This window comes from Colletotrichum jinshuiense, chromosome 7 (genome assembly GCF_051148585.1).
Source record: "Colletotrichum jinshuiense chromosome 7, complete sequence".
In the NCBI taxonomy this organism is placed as follows: Eukaryota; Fungi; Ascomycota; class Sordariomycetes; order Glomerellales; family Glomerellaceae; genus Colletotrichum; species Colletotrichum jinshuiense.
This window is the reverse complement of record NC_139314.1, coordinates 2,199,460-2,216,654: the sequence shown is the minus strand read 5'-3', so window position 1 is coordinate 2,216,654 and position 17,195 is coordinate 2,199,460. Positions and strand designations below refer to the sequence as shown.

The following is a 17,195-nucleotide window of genomic DNA, read 5'->3' as shown; positions in this document are numbered from 1 at the left end:
TAGTTGTTTTCGACATATCTGGACCTATTCCAGTAATCAAGAAGAAGCCTCCCGTGCGCTAGGAGAGTACGAACCCCCCAGAAAAAGAACACAAAAAAGTGAAAATGAAAAAATATCCCCTAGCGGGGAGAGGGGGGAAAAGACCGACACACACACACAAATATCACTATCACTATCACGAGGACCCGTGACCGCAAGGCAATGGGATTGTTTTTGTTTTGAGCAAAAAATGTCAGATTTCTTTATTCTATCTGGTTTTCACTTTCGTCCAGCCATTTGTACCGCCCCCAGCAGCCCGGTTTGCCTGACCATCACCATCATCAACAGCCCAGGCGTCATCCTCAAGGACCTCCCACTCTGGAACGGCAACTTCACTGATGAGTTTTTTCTTGAGCTTATCAGCAAGTTTCAGGGGGCCAGGAAGTTTGAAGCTGCGAAGAAATTCGGATCCCTCTGCGCTCCCAAGAAACGCGTGGGCCGTGCCGTGAGAGTATCGTCCCATCCAGGACGCAGCCTTTCCAAGCTCTTCATGGTCGGGGTTGTCGTGCTTCGCCGCGGGAGATGAAGTCGCGGGGGGGTAGATGCGCCCTGTCTGTGTGCTGTGGAGTTGTTGGCCGATGAGCAAGGCGTACAAGTTCCGGCCCATGTGGCAGACATCCTCGAATGAGCTGCGATCGCCGATGGATACACCTTGAGTGCTGCACGCCCAAGCGATATCATAAGCCAGCAGGGTTACACCTTCAAGGAAGAGCGAGTAAGTAACAGGGTCTTCTTTGGCCAGGGTGGGAAGGGCCTTATCCACAAAAAGTGGCCGTGGACGAGGCATATAATGCGGCTGACGGTCACGCTCATCTGAAGAAAAGCTGGGAATGACCGTAGTACCAGGAAAGGGTACATCGCCATGCTGATATGACGACGCAAGGTTGAATATGGTGGGGCGCGGATAATCACGATGGGGCAACGTGATCTCTGCAGGAAGACGAATCGAGAGATAATGAGATGTTAGCGCAAGAATATGCGCAATGTTGGCAAGAGAGGTAGATAAGACCTCGGGTGATGCAGCTATTAAGGTCAGTGAGAATATCCTTCAAGAGCTTCAAATCATGAGACTAACCATTCATGGATGAAAGATCGATCACATCAACTCCACCAATTTTGTATTCGTATCGAGAGGAGGAACCCTTCTTGTTGCGGCGCAGGCCGTACAACTTGGCGGCTTCCATACACAGGAAAGCTCTCGTTGACGACATCTGGTCGGCACTGCGGGTCCACTTGTACTTGGTGACAGAAATGGAGCGCTCGGTCTCATCAAGCTGTCTGGTTCTCCGGGCAGCAAGACCACTCGAAGCGGAAGAAAGATCGGACTTGCGGAGACAAATGGCAGCTTTGCGATCGGCAATCTCTTTCCTGGCAGCAGCGATTTCGTTCTTTAACTTATCAGCTTGGGCGATGATCTTGTCCGTCCGGTCTTCAGCCGTTTTCTGCTTAGAAACCGACGATTCGACAGTGATATTCCGATTGGGGGCATCAGTCGTTGTGTCTTGGGTGAGCAGGTCATTGACTTGCTTCTGGAGAGTCTCATTTTCCATCAACATTTGAAGGTTCTTGAAACGACCCTCATAGCAGTGGTTGCGGGCGTCAACGGCACACAAGAAGGGTAGCCGTTGGGCGCTGTGCGGCCTTTGACAAATGCTGCAATTCATTCTGACGACGTTTGCCGAGTCCAAACAAGCGGCGACTCGAGTCTCGATATGATAAGGGAGTGCATGAACAAAGCGTCGTCCAGGAATGACGTTGGGGACTTAAGTTTCTGGGTAGGTTGCACTTGATTGCGACTGAGAGAATCCCCGGCCTGTGAAGGAAGCAACGGCTTGATATACGATAGCTTCCGGGATGAAGTGAATCAATCGGGATGTTCAGACGACCAGCAGTGTAGGTTATTTGAAGGTCGTCGAGTCACGGGGACGAGGTCGGGTGAGAGGCGATGAATGGACCCGAATGGGAAACACTCGACTGCCGTTGGCGCAGCGGACTCCGGCAGGCAGCAGGGGTGGGCCTAACCCATTCGGACTCCAGTCACTCTTACTTACCAAGCTGCGCGCCACACTTTCTTCTGCACCCGCCACACCTTCCTCCATCAAGACTCAACAATCTTACCAATTTCCATCAGCAGGCACCATCTCAGGGGGTAACAGTCGTCACAGCGAGCCGATCGCTAATGCCAAAGGTATCCTTCACTGAAACGACAGCACCGGACAGTCTCATCGCCAAGCATCGCGCGTATTATTTTAGCTGGCAAGACCAACCAACGAAAAATCAACTATGCCCAAGGCCAACCAGAAAAAGAGCCACAAAATTACAAACCCATTGTGCACCAACCTAGCCCAGCCAAACCTCTTTCTGAGATAACTGCACGACCAAATTGGTGTATTGACACTGCACCTCTTCACGAACTTAACGCGAAAATGACCGACACAACAAACGAGTCGCAGAGACCCAAGGCTCTTCAGAGCACCAAGACGCCTGAGCCACGATTGGACCAACAGATGGCGAACATCCAGGCAGACAACAACACGCCCAGCACACCGGGTGTCTTACCTGACTTCGACTGGGAGGATTTCGAGGTTCGATATGAGAAGGCCCTTGCTGAGGCTGATGAGAAGGAGCGTGAGCTCTTGCTTGAGTTTGATAGTCTCGTGAAGGTGATGATTCCCCTTCATCGACTTGGTTGACACTCAAACTAACCGCGACCTCGACAGTACTTTAATGTCTGGGCATCTACTTCAAGTGCCCATGACAACGAGCGCGCTGTCAAGCGCCTCCACACCAGACAACGATATGTCAATATGGCAGAGCAGAACATGGCCCAAAAGCAGGAGCACAGTAAGCCCTTCCCTGCCACATTCGTTTAATACATTTGACTCACAAGTTCGCAGTGACCGAAGTTCTCCGCGCCTTTCAGAGTGCCCTCGCCCTACTGAGCCGGTCTTAAGCTTCTGACTGAGGGAACGGGGGCAGAGTTACGGACAATATCAACTGTTCCTACACCTAAGCAGAGAAATGCACTCACGCAGTCGCGGTTTTTGGCAGTAGATGCGCGTCTCGCGTCGTCCTGTGGCTTTCGGCGTAATGGGTGAGATGAACCGTCCCCACACGTGATCCAAGCTCCCAGACGCGCCTGGCCCACTGCATTTGTTCCAACTCATTCCACCATCCTTCAACATTCAAACCTCATCCTTGAAAAATCCCTACGAGGGGGAAAAAAAGTGAGCCTCAACACGAGGACGCTGCATCCTTCAGCTACCATGGCTGCTGTCGGGCTGGGTCAAACGAAGACAAAGTTTGCGGCACCAAATGTCAGCAATGTGAGTCCACCCGCTGTGAGCAGTGGCGGCTACCATACTGACTGTTTGCAGGATGACCTGATGACGTTTTTCGAAGCGCATTTCTCAGACGCGTCGGTTCAAAACTTCAACGCAGATTTTTTCAATCCGGACCAACATTCAACTGTTACAAATGCAGGGCTCCCACAAGATGATGGCGACTTCTTCGAGGAAGAGGACGACGGCCTCGGCTACTATCCCGATGGCGTAAAGCGCACGCTCACAGACGAGCAAATCGCAATGTTTCGACACTCTGAGCTCGAAGCTCTGAAGCGAGAGCAGGAGAGAGCGGCGGAGCGGCGCTCGACAATGCCCCAGCCAAGCCTCGAAACCGGTGAGATTAGCGATGATGGTAGTCCGAAAGATGTCGAGTCATCTCATCAGCCGAGCAAGGCAACTAAGAACAAGAAAAAGAGAAAAGGCGGGAAAGGCAAAAACCACGAGCCCAAACCCGACCTCCGGAAACGGACCTGGGATGTTGTCGAAGCAGGGCTCGACTCCTTGGACTACGACTGACAAATTTTCACCCAACATCACCCAGCACCATTCAACAGGCGGCAAATCGTTCGAATTGCAATCGCCGACCAATACTCATTCACCATACCGCTATCAACGCCCTGGCTGTTGCTGGAAAGCAACTACGGGCTAGACACAGGCCCGTGGAGCTCCCATGCACGCCGACTCCAGTTCTAAATGGCTGGCAGAAACTTTGGGCCATACGCACGCCCTCAGATCTTCCAGTTCGACTTGAACACCGATGTTGAGAGCAACTGACTCCGTCATTTCCACTTGGGCTTGATATGCAGAATCAAAAACGAAGTCCACGGCAATAAACAACGCTAGAGAGCATGAAAAAAAGAGGTACGTGGACAGATTCTTGCTTGTTCCCTTCTCCAAACACTGCATTTGCAATGATGAAAATCTTTGTATCGTCATCCTTAGTCGGATCCATAGCCAGAGACAGACAGTTGCTGGCTTCTGCCAACAGCTTCAGTCTCACAGAGCTTGGACATGTCGAGCATTAATCTTCTCTCTGAAAGCATGCATCTTTAGAACCTTGTGAATCCTGTTATTGGTTGCTTCGGAAAAGTTGCTAACGTTTCAAAGACAGATAAAAAAAACTCACAATATGCTTATGGCTCAGGGAGGGCGTTGTTTGTAACGAGCAAGTTCAGGCAGACGAGAGAAAAACCTAGAGCGCCTACTAATCAGAGAGCGTGTTGCACATGGCATAAAAACTCAGGTCCTTCGTGTTTGGCTGAGAGGGGGGATTGGGACTGGAGGATGATTGGCATTTTGGCTCAAAGAATCGTTTCGGTTTCGTTAGGGAAACATTCGAGCAACGTGTATAGCTGTCCGTTTCATCGATGGTGAGACTCGTGGTCCCGAATAAGGCAAGCCAGGATGACTGGGGCTGCCTGCTTCGTAACAAAAGCGAATAGACCTCCCAGTGGTTGACATGCGTATTGATTCTGTTCAGATGAAGTGACTAAGCTCTGTTTCCCCAACTACTAACTGCAACACGTTGCTGTGCTCCTTTGTAACGGGAAGTGGTCGGTTTCTTTGTCCTCGAGCATGGTGCCTGGCACGTTGCCAAGAAACGAGCTGCATCCGGGTTCGTCTGGCATCTTGGAGGTACTCACCATGGAACGCAGGCTGCTCGATATTGGACGGCAGGGATATGCACGGACCGCAAAGGCTTATCGGGCGGTCTGGACGATAAGTAGAAAGGGACCTGGCTCGGTCGAGAGCCAATCACCGCCCGGTCCGCTAAGCCTGATTTTAGACATCCCACCTTGATTTACTCCCTGCCCCATTCTCCCACCACCACCACTCACTCCACGTCCAGCCAGGCTACCTCAGCCACGCCGAGACCCCTCCTCGTTCTGTCTCCGCCGCAAAATCCAACCTCACCACATCATCACCGTCCCTGTCAAGTCCTGCGTGCGATCGCAGGCAAAGGTAGCCCAACATGGCGCGGGTCTACGCAGATGTCAACCAGAACATGCCCCGCAGTTACTGGGACTACGACAGTGTGAACATCAGTAGGTTTTCTACCCCATCTTCCGGTAGCTCGAGGCTGGCCGAGGTTATGCGACTCGGCGATGCGCAGAGCCAAACCTTCTTGCCTCCATCCTTCTGTTTTTGTTGCGATGGCATTGCTGACCCTTCAATCAACAGGCTGGGGCGTTCTCGAGAACTACGAGGTCGTGAGGAAAATTGGTACGTTTGCGTGCTTCGGCCTGGTGGACCCCTCGCCGCGCGAAGGCGCAATCCGGCTGCATACTTTTCGCGCGCGAGGCAATCTGAACCGAGCGTATTGGGCTGACGCAAGAATGTAACAATAGGTCGCGGAAAGTACTCGGAGGTCTTCGAGGGCATCAATGTCGTCAACTACCAGAAATGCGTCATCAAGGTTCTGAAGCCTGTCAAGAAGAAGAAGATTAAGCGTGAAATCAAGATTCTGCAGAACTTGGCTGGAGGTCCCAATGTTGTGGCGCTGCTGGATGTAGTCAGAGACTCGCAAGTAAGTTTGGGGTTTGGTTTTGTTTGCATAGTGATGTATTGGGGCCATGGACTGATTGTGTTTACCAACAGAGCAAGACACCGTCCCTGATCTTCGAGCACGTCAACAACACCGACTTCCGAAGCCTCTACCCCAAGTTCAATGACCTCGATGTCCGATACTACATCAACGAGTTGTTGAAAGCCCTCGACTTCTGCCACAGCAAAGGCATCATGCACCGCGACGTCAAGCCTCATAACGTTATGATCGATCATGAGAACAGAAAGGCATGTGCTCCTGTCGAGAAAGCTGTCAAGACTTTCTGGGCTAACCTTGGTACAGTTGCGACTTATTGATTGGGGCTTGGCCGAGTTCTACCACCAGGGCACCGAGTACAACGTTCGCGTGGCTTCCAGATATTTTAAGGGCCCCGAACTGTTAGTCGATTTCCAGGAGTACGACTACAGCCTCGACATGTGGAGTTTGGGCGCCATGTTTGCTTCCATGATATTCCGCAAGGAGCCTTTCTTCCACGGCAACAGCAACTCAGACCAACTTGTCAAGATCGCAAAGGTGCTCGGTACGGATGACCTGTTTGATTACCTCGACAAGTACGAGATTGAGCTTGACGCTCAGTACGACGATATTCTGGGTCGTTTCCAGAAGAAGCCCTGGCACTCATTTGTGACGGCTGAGAACCAGCGTTTTGTCTCTAATGAAGCAATTGACTTCTTGGACAAGCTGTTGAGATATGACCACCAGGTATGTTCCCCCGTGGAAGCAACAAGCACAGCATACTGACATATGAATAGGAGCGTCTCACTGCCAAGGAGGCCCAGGCACACCCCTACTTTAACCCTGTTCGGGATCCCGAGGTCTTCAAGCAAAACTTGGCCAGCCAGACGGCATCCGGCGTGACCAGCAACTGAGTGCAGATCATCAACCCACTCAGTTCGAGAACATAATCGCAACTCTCGCAACCCTCTGGATCTTCTCTCCGCAAACCGGCTGTACACAATAGGTGCCACTCCGCTGGTAGCCTAGTCAGGACCTGTGCTTGCATTTACGAGCGGGCGTGGGGGTACCTAGACCCAAATCTCCTATTCCCAGTATGAAATTGAATCGGACCAATGGATAAAGCACGAAGCCAACCCTTCCCACTCCCTGTCTTGTCACGTGGAATGACCCTTCAAGGCAAATATCTAGTCTTGGGCGGCGGGACAATGGTAGTCAGCACACGTACGAAGGCATAAGCCGTCGACAGAGGCGGCAGGAAAGGACCAGGAGGCAGGGAAAGTAGTGGAAGCGATAGGGAAATTGGCATGCGCAAGGACCGGATCACCATATGGAGGGGAAAGGCGTTTGCGAGGTTGATGCCCCTTTTTCGTTACAACTGCCGTTTCCGGTCAACATGCATGACGTTGCATACGTGGTTTTCATGATTTTCTTTACAGAAGCTCTCTGGTATTCATCTGATGTAGCGACTAATGAGGAAGCGATTTTTCGCTTCCATGACCTTATCCCACTGAACGCACCATCTGCTTTCCAGTCGCCGACTGCTCTGATACTTTTGAGTGCTCCTTTGTGTGTTTCCATACCAATTTGCACCTTAATCCCGTGTGAGCCAGGGTATCATCTACAGGCATGTAAAGCAGAAATCCCTATCGCATCGGAACCCATCTTCGCCACACCGGCGCATGTTACCGCCCGGCGTTCGGACGAGCGAACCCGATGGGCTACCAAGCTGGGTTTTGGTGGGAGTGGCAAATGCCCACGCTGCCTTGCGCTTCTTGCCTCTTTCCGCGCCTGTACCGGTACCTGACCCTGCGAGGCCACCACCGGCAGGCGAGCGCTGCTTCATGGGCGTAGTGATTTTGGTTTGCGGCCCAGCAAGTAAAACAGGCGCGTAAGACGTCCTTGTACGGCCTCCTGACGACCCACCGCTTCCGGCCGTCCACGTTTTGAAGAGGTCGAGGGTGAGTTCGTCGTCGTCGTCGTCAGACAGGAGGGAGATTATGGGCTTTTTGGACGACGAGCCCTTGCTTATTTTCTTGAGCCTGGTCGACGGCGTGCTGGGTTGCTGTCGTTTAGGCCCCCTGGATGCTGGGGAGGGTTGTGCAAGGGTCGAAGAATCCGAGATGTCTATTGTCGTCGAGCGGGGGTGACCAGCCTTGACAGACCCGGGAGAGGCGGCGCACCCGCCAATGGGTTTGGGTCTCCTTGGCTTGGGGTTGGCCGAATCTACGAACCTCGCTGATCTGCGAGCCTTGGCGGAGGAGTCCGGGTTTGCGTATTTCTTGAGGGGGCTGCTGGATTGCAGGTTGAGCCGCCGCATGGGGGATGTAGCATGCCCTGATCGCTTTTTCGTCGACGGGTGGGCTCGGCGCGGCGGCGATAGGACGGTATGTGTTTTTGGTGGTTCCTGTGCCGGTGCTGGTAGGATGGGGAGTTCAATGCCCATTCTGTCGGGCTCCGTTGCGCTTGTTCCTTCTATTTCGTCTAGACCGAGGGGGATGATGAATCCTTGGTCCTGTCTTTGGCCATGTTTGCCTGGAGGCTGCGGCTCCTTCATAGGCGTGATTTGGGGACTCAACTTTGTTTCCTCTTTACTTGCCACATCCGGCTCTTCTGTAATCTGCTCATTCGTGGGTTGATGGTTCCCAGGAAGGCGTTCTTCTGCCGCTTGAAGCCTTCCATTTGAGTCAGATCCAGTGAAAATTTCAGGGGTCTGCTGCACTCTTGGATTGAAAGCTTGTTCAGCAGCCTGCTCCCCTGCAGGTGCGTCAACGTCCATGTCCGCGAGCCTCTCGGCAGCTGCATCACCGGTATTTGCTGACGTATTGAAGCCGGAGCTTTCTGTCTCGCCTTCCCGCCGGTCTTCCAAGTCACCCATCTCCAAAGGTTCCGTTCTTTGGGGCGTTGGCTCTGTGGATTTGATTGTATCCGGAGCAACCACAGACGGGTTCCCATTGCGTGTAGCACGTGTACGTGTGGTGGGAATGCCGTCCTCATCGTCGGAAAAGGCGTAAGAAGCGTCGATCTCGTGCCTTGTAAACATTTCCTTCTGCGCCTTCGGCGGCTCTGGGACTTTCTTCGTTCGTGCTTGTGTTGTTGCAGGCGAATTGTGCGAATCGCGGCCATTTGAATCAGGCATGACCTCTTCGGAGATGTTCTGCGGGACTGGAACTTTTGACAATGTCTCAGAGACGGTCAAATTGGCAGTCCGCGACGTGAGAGCATCTTCGTGCCCCATGAAACCGTATATTTCCACGTCGTCAGGGTCCACGAAATCTGTGATTTCCCCTGGCGAAGGCCTTCTTGAAAAGAGCTCGATGACTAGTTGTTGCTTGGGCCTTTCCTGAACTTCCCTGTCCGTCACAAAAATTGCCGAGTTTTGCGAAGCATTAACTTCGGCTGCGGTAGAAACTGGTTGATCTTGGCTTGGCGTGTCGACAATATTACTCGTCCCAGAAGTCTGCTTTGATTTCCGGGCCTTGATTGGAACTCCTTGCTTCTTTGGTCGCTGGTCCAATTCGGGTGGGATTGGAAAATTTGGTTGCATTTTCGCATCTTTGACGGCAGATTTCGAACTCGTAGATGCCGTTTCAACTGGCCCATCTTCCACAGAATGCAATAGTTCCTGGTGTTGCTTCTCAGCAGTACTGACATCTGGTCTTCCCGAGACTGCATTTTTACGGTTGGCCGATTCTTTCGTTTTCACGAAGCTGGCCGCGGCCGAAACCCCGAGAATATCATCTCCGTTGTCGTCTCCGGTGGCGAATGACTGCAGCAGCTTCGTAGACGTCGGCCTCGCCATCCTCGAGGCCTCGAGCCTCGCACGGGCGAGCTGCGCCATATCAATTTGAGCAGGTTCAGGCGTTATTTTATCCTCCTCGCTGTCTGGCCGCGAAGACCACACGGATCGTGAGCCCTGACTGACGGGGAAGCGGTATCTGGCACCTTGCAGTCTCGACATAAGGTTGTCTCCAAGCTTCGGTTGGGGGATCTCGGGTACCCTCCATGTCGGATCTACAGACTCTGGTTCAAAGCCCCAAACGTTTGCGGATGGATTCGAATGACCGGATCCTGGCCGGCATGGTAGAGCAAGGTCGGGTAGCCGCTGTTCGGAGCCAGATTTTGGTATACCCGGTAGGGAGTGTGAATGACTAGGTCGCCGTTGCAATTCTCCATTTCCCTTGGGCATGAGCACTGTCGAAGGAGGGCCCGCGCTCTTCTTTCCGTGCAGGTTACAGTCTTCGTCCTCTTCCCCATCTGACTGATCAGGGTTGCCGTCTTCTCCAGATTCCTCGTCCTCATCATTCTCGTCATCAGAGGCAAATGCATCCTCCAGGAGAACCCCCTCGTCTTCCTCGTCTTCATCAGGGAAACCTGTGTCTCTTTCGTTTCGCATGTTCTCCAAGTGTCCATTATTCGTGATGATCTTGCCGGTCCTGAGATCAATCTCATCGCCGATGCCGGTAAAGTCCCTTTCATATTTCTGGAATATATGCTCGAACGTTGATTTCAATTTGAAAGCGGCGAAAGCACGAGACTGCTCAAGCTGGTAGCCAGGGTCCCGCATTTGAGAAACCTCCTCGGGTTCGTAGTTGAGCTCGTCATCCTCATTTCCCTTGGACTTTTGGCCCGATGGCGACGGGCCGGTCCTTGGCCTCTTTGCTGGCGGCTCCATACTGGTCTGGCAAAAGCTATCAGACCCTTGAAGACATGTCGTTACGAGAGCGGGGTCTGGTGCACCAATGACAGTGAGCGGCGGGACGGCGATGATGAGGTCCCTATGAGCTTGAGCGGAAACTTGTTGCACTTAAGATCGATACGCGCCTTGACGCGGCGCACAAGTACCCCGAATTCTCGTGTAAAGTGGAAACGCACTGGCCAAGTGGGGTGTTGCCGTTGCCAGAGGCACCCCAGGAGCGCCGCTGTCAGTAGCTCTTACTTTACACTGCTGCTTACTACTACAACCCCTGGATAGATAACAAGCGTTTTGCATTTTGGCGTGGTGCTAAACACCTAGAAACGGGCTGAGGTGGTGTTGTACCAGCTATCGGTATTATCATTCTACCTTGGATGAATAACTTTGGCACTTTCGCATTCCACGCCTTTGTGTCTGATTCGTGCTTTTGCCGTATCTCGGCGAGACTCTTCTCGTCCTTGCTTTATATGGTCAAATCCAGCCAACTTTAGGTCTCTATATTGAATGGAGGGTATATTTTCTGTTGTAGGACCAATCGCCGAAATAAAAACTGATTCGGGTCTTGCAAGGTTACCCGGGTGTCCTCTTTTGTAATCGTTTCTCAACCTGCGAGCTGGGATTCTCTTATCCGGGTTGTAGTCGTGTGTTAAATGCTCAAGCCCAAAACCATGCATTGAAGAGGCAGAACTCGCCCCTTGTCTAGATCTGGGCTCGGTTTTTTCAACTGGTTTTGGGAACCGCAAGGAGTAAGGTAAAATCGATGTAGAGTCCAAGACCATGATGACTGCAAAGGTAAGCGTCAAATCTCCTAGCAGTCGTCAAGCAGCCCCACCCCGTGAGGTGGCTTTAGCGAGCTACAGGGCCCCGTCCCGTACCTATTGTAGGTGACATCACAAGACCTCCCTCTACATCTATCAACACCTGCGTTCCGAAGCTTGCCAGCATGCGCGCTACAGCAAAATGTATTGCCAAAAGTGCCGCACGCCTCTCAAGCTGGACAGTTCTCTCGAGGAACTGAACCCCGCGGCTTACGATCTCCTTGTCGGTCAGTACAAGCGGCTCTCCAGATCGATGCGCGCAAAGTAGCTGACCAACGTAGCCTCTTCCTCTCAACAGTCACCGAAAAAGTCGCCGACTTCGCAGCCATATCATCCCCAAGACAGTCAAAGAAGGGCAATCTACGATAAAGTGTCACAAAATGCGGCCTCCGCAACCTTCAAGCGCCATGGCAGCGGCCCATCGAACTCGGCGCAGCGAGATTCTACCATGTCCTTCATCTACCTCACCGAATCACAAGTCGCGCAACCGGTTCTCTCCCGACCGGATCCGCTCCCAGTCAACCCAAAGTCAAGCAGGGGCGCAAAGAGTGTGCAGAAGGATCAGGAGGACCCGCGCGGCGGCAGCAAAGCGCACGAGATGGAACGCATCAACAAGCTCTTCGAGATCCTTTCCGCGCGATCCGACATCGATCACCCCGTGTGTGTTGAATGCACCGATATGTTGGTAGACGGTCTGCAAAAGAAACTTGAGGGTGCAGCGAGGGAGCGTGATGCCTATGTTGGATTCCTGAAACAAGTACAGAGCGACCAGCCGACCGAGGAGGACGTCAAAGCTCAAGAGGAAGCTCTGAAAAAGGCGAACCTAGCCGAATCCGATGCAATGACAGAGCTTTTGCGCTTGGAGAAGGAGAAGGCAGCGGTAGATGCAGAAATCATCGCTCTTGAAGAAGAAGCTCAGCAACTCGACCGGGAAGAGGAACAGTTTTGGCGCGAGCGAAACGCCTTTGCTACGAAGCTTGCCGACTTTCAGAACGAGCGCGACAGCACCAACTCCAAGTTCGACAACGACGCTCAACTTCTCGAGAAGCTGCAGCGGTCCAACGTTTACAACGACACCTTCTGCATCAGTCATGACGGCACGTTTGCTACTATCAACGGGCTGAGACTGGGCAGGCTGTCTAATAAGCCTGTTGATTGGCCGGAGATCAACGCAGCATGGGGACATGCACTTCTTTTGCTAGTTACCGTGGCCGAAAAGCTTGGCTACAAGTTTGACGGGTTTGAGCCGCAGCCCATGGGAAGCACCTCAAAGATCATTCGTTATGAGCTGCCGTCACCAGCTGCTAGTCGTCTAGGCTCCCACCGAAATGCGCCGCCACCAGCCCCGAAGAAACATGTATTGGAGCTTTTCTCCAACGGAGACCTGCCTTTGGGCCTGACATTCATGCATCGCAAGTTTGACAACGCGATGGTGGCTTTTCTGGAATTGGTGCGGCAACTCGGTGCCTTTGTTCATCGGCAGACAGCAGCCGACGGCCATCCGCTCAGCCTTCCATACAAAATCGAAGGCGACAAGATCATGGATGTCAGCATCAAGCTCGGCATTGCTCAGGATGACGGCTGGACGAAGGCGTGCAAGCTGACGCTGACGTGCTGTAAATTCCTGCTCGCGCACGCTAGCAACGTGAATACGACGGCAAGGGCTGCCAACAATTAATCATTTTCTACGTAAACCGTTTGCTTTTGGGAGGGGACTCATGATCTCGGAGTTGAGGCGGGCTTCTTGGCGGGCATAGATCAAGCGTATGGGATTACAGGAGTTCGGCATCACGTTTCTAACGGTATCAGGCCCGGGAGAGCAGCAATGCTCTCTGTAGTCCTTGAACCTAGGTTGTTATATTTCCTCTTTTGAGGCAGGAAAAAAAAGACACAGTATTGTTCCCGTATGTGTCACACATCAGGCGTCCAGGGCCCAGGGATTTGGTCTCATTGCCGACACCTCAAGTGTTCGATTTTTCTCGCTCTGGACAATCTGTACTTGAGACCTGTGATGGATCAACTAATAGAAGCACGCCTAGGAACAGCATATGGTTGTGTCCTGGTGGGAAACTCGATCCGATCTCACGTGACAGGCTGAGCGCTAGTTTCGACTTCGCAGTCTCACTGCTTACAATTCAGTTAGCCCCCAAATGCCAGCCGCCGTGATCCAGCCTATAAGCAGTCCTCGGCGATCCAGGCAGCAGAACGCCTCACTGACCAAAAGCCGCTTGGTTGCCTGGTCGTCTTGCACCACAGCCTGCACTCATGCAAGCCTAATGCAAAGGCATCTGTGGCCACCAATCCAGTCATTGTTGAGGCCAATGTCAATGGCTTAATGCGGGGGTGACTGCTCGCCCTGTTTACTGAACCAATGATTTAGCAACCAAACGACAATGCCATTGACACTCAGCCTGTTGTTGCTCTTCACAGATGAAACTGACAAGAGCCGCATCGGGCCGTAAGGCTTGATAAGGACTGCCCACCCCGTTCTTTTCACGTATTCTTCCTTTCCCGTCTGCCATCCATCACTTTTCTCTTCGGTTCACTTCAAGACTTCCAGCCTGAAACGTATATTTTCCATGATGGGAGGCCAAGCTGACGATGTAAGCTCACGAGTTTGTCCTCTAGTTGGGTGCCAACACTGACATTATGCAGACCATCGACGACGATGCTGGCTCCACGGTCAGCTTCGAGGAGGTTGGCTTTAAGAATGGGCCTAAAGACAGTCAGGCTCTTGTCCTAAAGCATGTTTCTGAAGAAAAGCCAATGTCGGACGTTTTATACGTGCTGCAGTACCTCGGAATAGGCGGGAAGGTCGTCAATAGTAAGTCCCGACAACAGCTGTGTACTAGCCGTTTTTCTGACATGATCAGCCCGGGAGAGCAACGCCCCATTCAAGGAGATACCCGATTACGGAAAAAAGGGAGGCGACACTGCCCAGCGAGCTGTCAAAGCTGTCCTTGAGATCGTTACCAAGGTCTCGATCCATGTCAACAAACACGGCCGACGAGCTAGGCGCAGTAAGAGGGTGTACGACGACGATGATGAGTATGACTCGAGTTCATCAGAGAGCGACAGTGAAGCCGATATGAAGCCGAGCAGGATTGAACGCACACAGATGATCATCCACTCACCATACCTTATCAATGCTTTGAGAGCAGTGGTGGCTTACTATCCACTCGTAAACTTGTTGGGAGACAAGGTAGTCATTGACGCTCCCTACCGCGTCATCGTCCACCACCGAGAGGCCTTGATTAAATACAAGTCTTGCCAACCTGCCGGTCACTCCTCCGAATATGCTCGCATGACAGAAGAGCACGTGGACGTGCTCCTCAACTTCATCGAGAAGACAGTGGGAGATTCTATCCGCAAAGAAGAAGAGCGCCACCAGCGACAGGTGCCAGTTGCGACCTTCGAAAACTATTGGATGGCATTGAAGCCCGGTAACGTCGTCTATGTTAAACGCGACGACCTCTGGGAGACACACATCCTAAGCAGCGTGACGCAAGAATCGGCCATGGATGGTCGCAACCGCCAATTGCAAGTTGTCTGCTGGTTTCTCGAGATGGGCCACAACCGAATAGTTCGAAAGATGAATCAGTACAACATCGCTTCATGGACTGGCGAGCAGGTTATTCATTCCCTGAAAGTCATGCCAGCTCGCTTCTTCCCGAATGACCCCAAGGAAATGCTGGAGAAGCAAATCAAACTGGGAAAACTATACTGGGAGCTCCTGAAGCGGCCAACATACATGGAATACGACGGCTTGCTGGTGCGGGCGCAGCCGGGACAACGCCCAGGAGTTGTGTGTCGTGGACCCTCAGGCTATGTATGAGCTCTCCGAGATGTTTGCTGATTTGGGAATCGTGCTAACAAAAGAGTAGATGACTGGTCGGGTCATATGTGATGCCGAAGGCTTCAGCCTCTTCAACTTCCGTTCACCCGAGATGCGACACGGTCCTCCGGGCCCTCCTCGCGGGCCACCACCCATGATGCCTGGGCAAGGTCCCCCACCATTGCAAGACCATCTTCCTCACTTCCTTCCCCGCTGCGGCTGTAAGGAATGCGCTGTAGTGACAGGCCGGGTAGACATTTCGCCATTTGCTGGTTTCGACAACATCAAACCCCTGACTTCGTCGGCTCCAACTAGCGACATATTCTACATTGCATGCACCAAGACAATTCCTGGGTTCCTCCTTGGCGACCGTCGCTGGGGTCAGCTGAATCTCGAGCATCTTCATCCCGTTGTTAACGACCGCGAGGCTTTCAAGCACCTCGTTCTAGATGATGAGATCAAGATGACCGTCAAAGCCCTCATCGGCAAGTTTGCCGCGGGTGATTCGGGCCGAGTCTCTCCTTGGGCCAACGACTTCGTCAAGAACAAGGGCGAGGGACGCATCTTCCTCCTCCACGGCGCACCCGGTGTCGGCAAAACCTGCACCGCAGAATGCGTCGCCGAGCTGACAAACCGCCCCCTCATCTCCCTGACGTCGGGCGACCTCAGCATCAACTCGCTGAGCGTCGAGCAAAACCTGTCCTACTTCCTCGAGCTCGGACAGCGATTCGGAGCTCTCGTACTCCTCGACGAGGCTGACGTCTACCTTGAGCGCCGCCGGGCAAAGGATATTGCCCGCAACGGCCTCGTCTCCGTGTTCCTCCGCGCGTTGGAGTACTACCGTGGCGTGCTTTTCCTGACCACCAACCGCGTCCAGTCCTTCGACGCGGCCTTCACTTCTCGCATCCACGTGGCGCTCCACTACAAGAACTTGACAGACATGGACCGGGAGCGCATCTGGGCCAACAACTTTGAGCGGCTGGACAGGGACTCGAACGGGCGCGTGCGCGTGTCCGTCTCTACGCGCGATTATGTGTACGAGTCCCGCGATGTCCGCGCCCTGCGCTGGAACGGACGTGAGATTCGTAACGCGCTGCAGACTGCCCTGGCGCTCGCCGAGAGCGACGCCGCCGACGATGGCAGCGATCGCATTTGCGTCACTGACAAGCACCTTCGGGCAGTCGTCAAGATGAGCCGGGGGTTCAAGGACTACATGCGCGGCGGCAGTGTCTATGATGGGGAGAGCGATATTGGCGACGCAGTGGGCGACGACGAGGACACGTATTCCGACTAATCTTTCGATGTTTCCAAATTGGGTCGTTTCATAGGGACACGCCGGTTCTGTTGACCGATTTTAACGAAGTTCATGATCAGATTGATATTAAACACGTTGGACGCCGAATACTGTACGGAGGCAGTCTGTCTCGACTCGATGTGCGTTGAGACGCATATTTAGCAATACGTTGGGGAACCTTTCCCCCTATTTCCTTCTTTTACCCTCGCCTTATTACCAGCTAGCTAGAATACACTCTTTTACTCCGACCTCCCTTAAGTGAAGTTTACCAACCCTACAGAAGATGAACTCTGTGCCGTACATCGTTTTTGAGTGATTGAATGACTCCTTAGCCCCGCAAGTAGGTCATATTGAAACATGGCAGCAAGGCAACTAACCAGCTGAATACGGAACATCTGAAAATTCTGGGAAAGTAAGCTGTAGGGACCATTCATCCGGCAGCCACCGCCGGACTTTCGCTCTGCCTTGGTATCTTGCCCTGTTGCCGCCAAGATACAAAGGTGTTGTGATTCCCAGTCCTCACTCTCGCCTGATGATTGCCTCATGAACACATACACATTGGGAGATGAATGGCCCAAACAGGCTACCATGTTGGCGCGTTTCACGCTCAAGGTTTGAATTGAGAATACATATAGAGAGAGAGAGAGA

At 52.8% G+C, this 17,195-nt stretch overlaps 7 protein-coding genes across 7 annotated transcripts; 5 read left to right on the top strand and 2 right to left on the bottom strand.

The window, feature by feature from the left end:
- Nucleotides 1-247: 247 nt before the first annotated feature.
- Nucleotides 248-1,703, bottom strand: EsH8_VII_000573 (Atg4 domain-containing protein; the record flags this gene model as incomplete). The annotated part of the gene is made up of 2 exons (XM_083270706.1): nucleotides 248-1,062; nucleotides 1,115-1,703. The coding sequence occupies 2 exons, from the start codon at nucleotides 1,701-1,703 to the stop codon at nucleotides 248-250; spliced, it is 1,404 nt and encodes a 467-aa protein (XP_083128263.1).
- Nucleotides 1,704-2,465: 762 nt separating this feature from the next.
- Nucleotides 2,466-2,992, top strand: EsH8_VII_000572 (uncharacterized protein; the record flags this gene model as incomplete). Its single annotated transcript, XM_083270705.1, has 3 exons — nucleotides 2,466-2,702; nucleotides 2,760-2,883; nucleotides 2,937-2,992. 3 exons carry the CDS (start codon nucleotides 2,466-2,468, stop codon nucleotides 2,990-2,992), a joined length of 417 nt encoding a protein of 138 aa, XP_083128262.1.
- A 313-nt stretch (nucleotides 2,993-3,305) lies between these two features.
- Nucleotides 3,306-3,899, top strand: EsH8_VII_000571 (DUF3807 domain-containing protein; the record flags this gene model as incomplete). Its single annotated transcript, XM_083270704.1, has 2 exons — nucleotides 3,306-3,365; nucleotides 3,417-3,899. 2 exons carry the CDS (start codon nucleotides 3,306-3,308, stop codon nucleotides 3,897-3,899), a joined length of 543 nt encoding a protein of 180 aa, XP_083128261.1.
- Nucleotides 3,900-5,355: 1,456 nt separating this feature from the next.
- EsH8_VII_000570 (kinase-like domain-containing protein) lies at nucleotides 5,356-6,818 on the top strand (the record flags this gene model as incomplete). Its single annotated transcript, XM_083270703.1, has 6 exons — nucleotides 5,356-5,428; nucleotides 5,565-5,606; nucleotides 5,732-5,910; nucleotides 5,982-6,176; nucleotides 6,232-6,651; nucleotides 6,702-6,818. 6 exons carry the CDS (start codon nucleotides 5,356-5,358, stop codon nucleotides 6,816-6,818), a joined length of 1,026 nt encoding a protein of 341 aa, XP_083128260.1.
- A 707-nt stretch (nucleotides 6,819-7,525) lies between these two features.
- Nucleotides 7,526-10,579, bottom strand: EsH8_VII_000569 (uncharacterized protein; the record flags this gene model as incomplete). The annotated part of the gene is made up of 1 exon (XM_083270702.1): nucleotides 7,526-10,579. The coding sequence occupies one exon, from the start codon at nucleotides 10,577-10,579 to the stop codon at nucleotides 7,526-7,528; it is 3,054 nt and encodes a 1,017-aa protein (XP_083128259.1).
- A 981-nt stretch (nucleotides 10,580-11,560) lies between these two features.
- On the top strand, nucleotides 11,561-13,096 carry EsH8_VII_000568 (beclin 1; the record flags this gene model as incomplete). Its single annotated transcript, XM_083270701.1, has 2 exons — nucleotides 11,561-11,645; nucleotides 11,700-13,096. The coding sequence occupies 2 exons, from the start codon at nucleotides 11,561-11,563 to the stop codon at nucleotides 13,094-13,096; spliced, it is 1,482 nt and encodes a 493-aa protein (XP_083128258.1).
- Nucleotides 13,097-13,997: 901 nt separating this feature from the next.
- On the top strand, nucleotides 13,998-16,547 carry EsH8_VII_000567 (uncharacterized protein; the record flags this gene model as incomplete). The annotated part of the gene is made up of 4 exons (XM_083270700.1): nucleotides 13,998-14,021; nucleotides 14,074-14,242; nucleotides 14,292-15,247; nucleotides 15,303-16,547. 4 exons carry the CDS (start codon nucleotides 13,998-14,000, stop codon nucleotides 16,545-16,547), a joined length of 2,394 nt encoding a protein of 797 aa, XP_083128257.1.
- Between the last annotated feature and the right edge of the window lie 648 nt (nucleotides 16,548-17,195).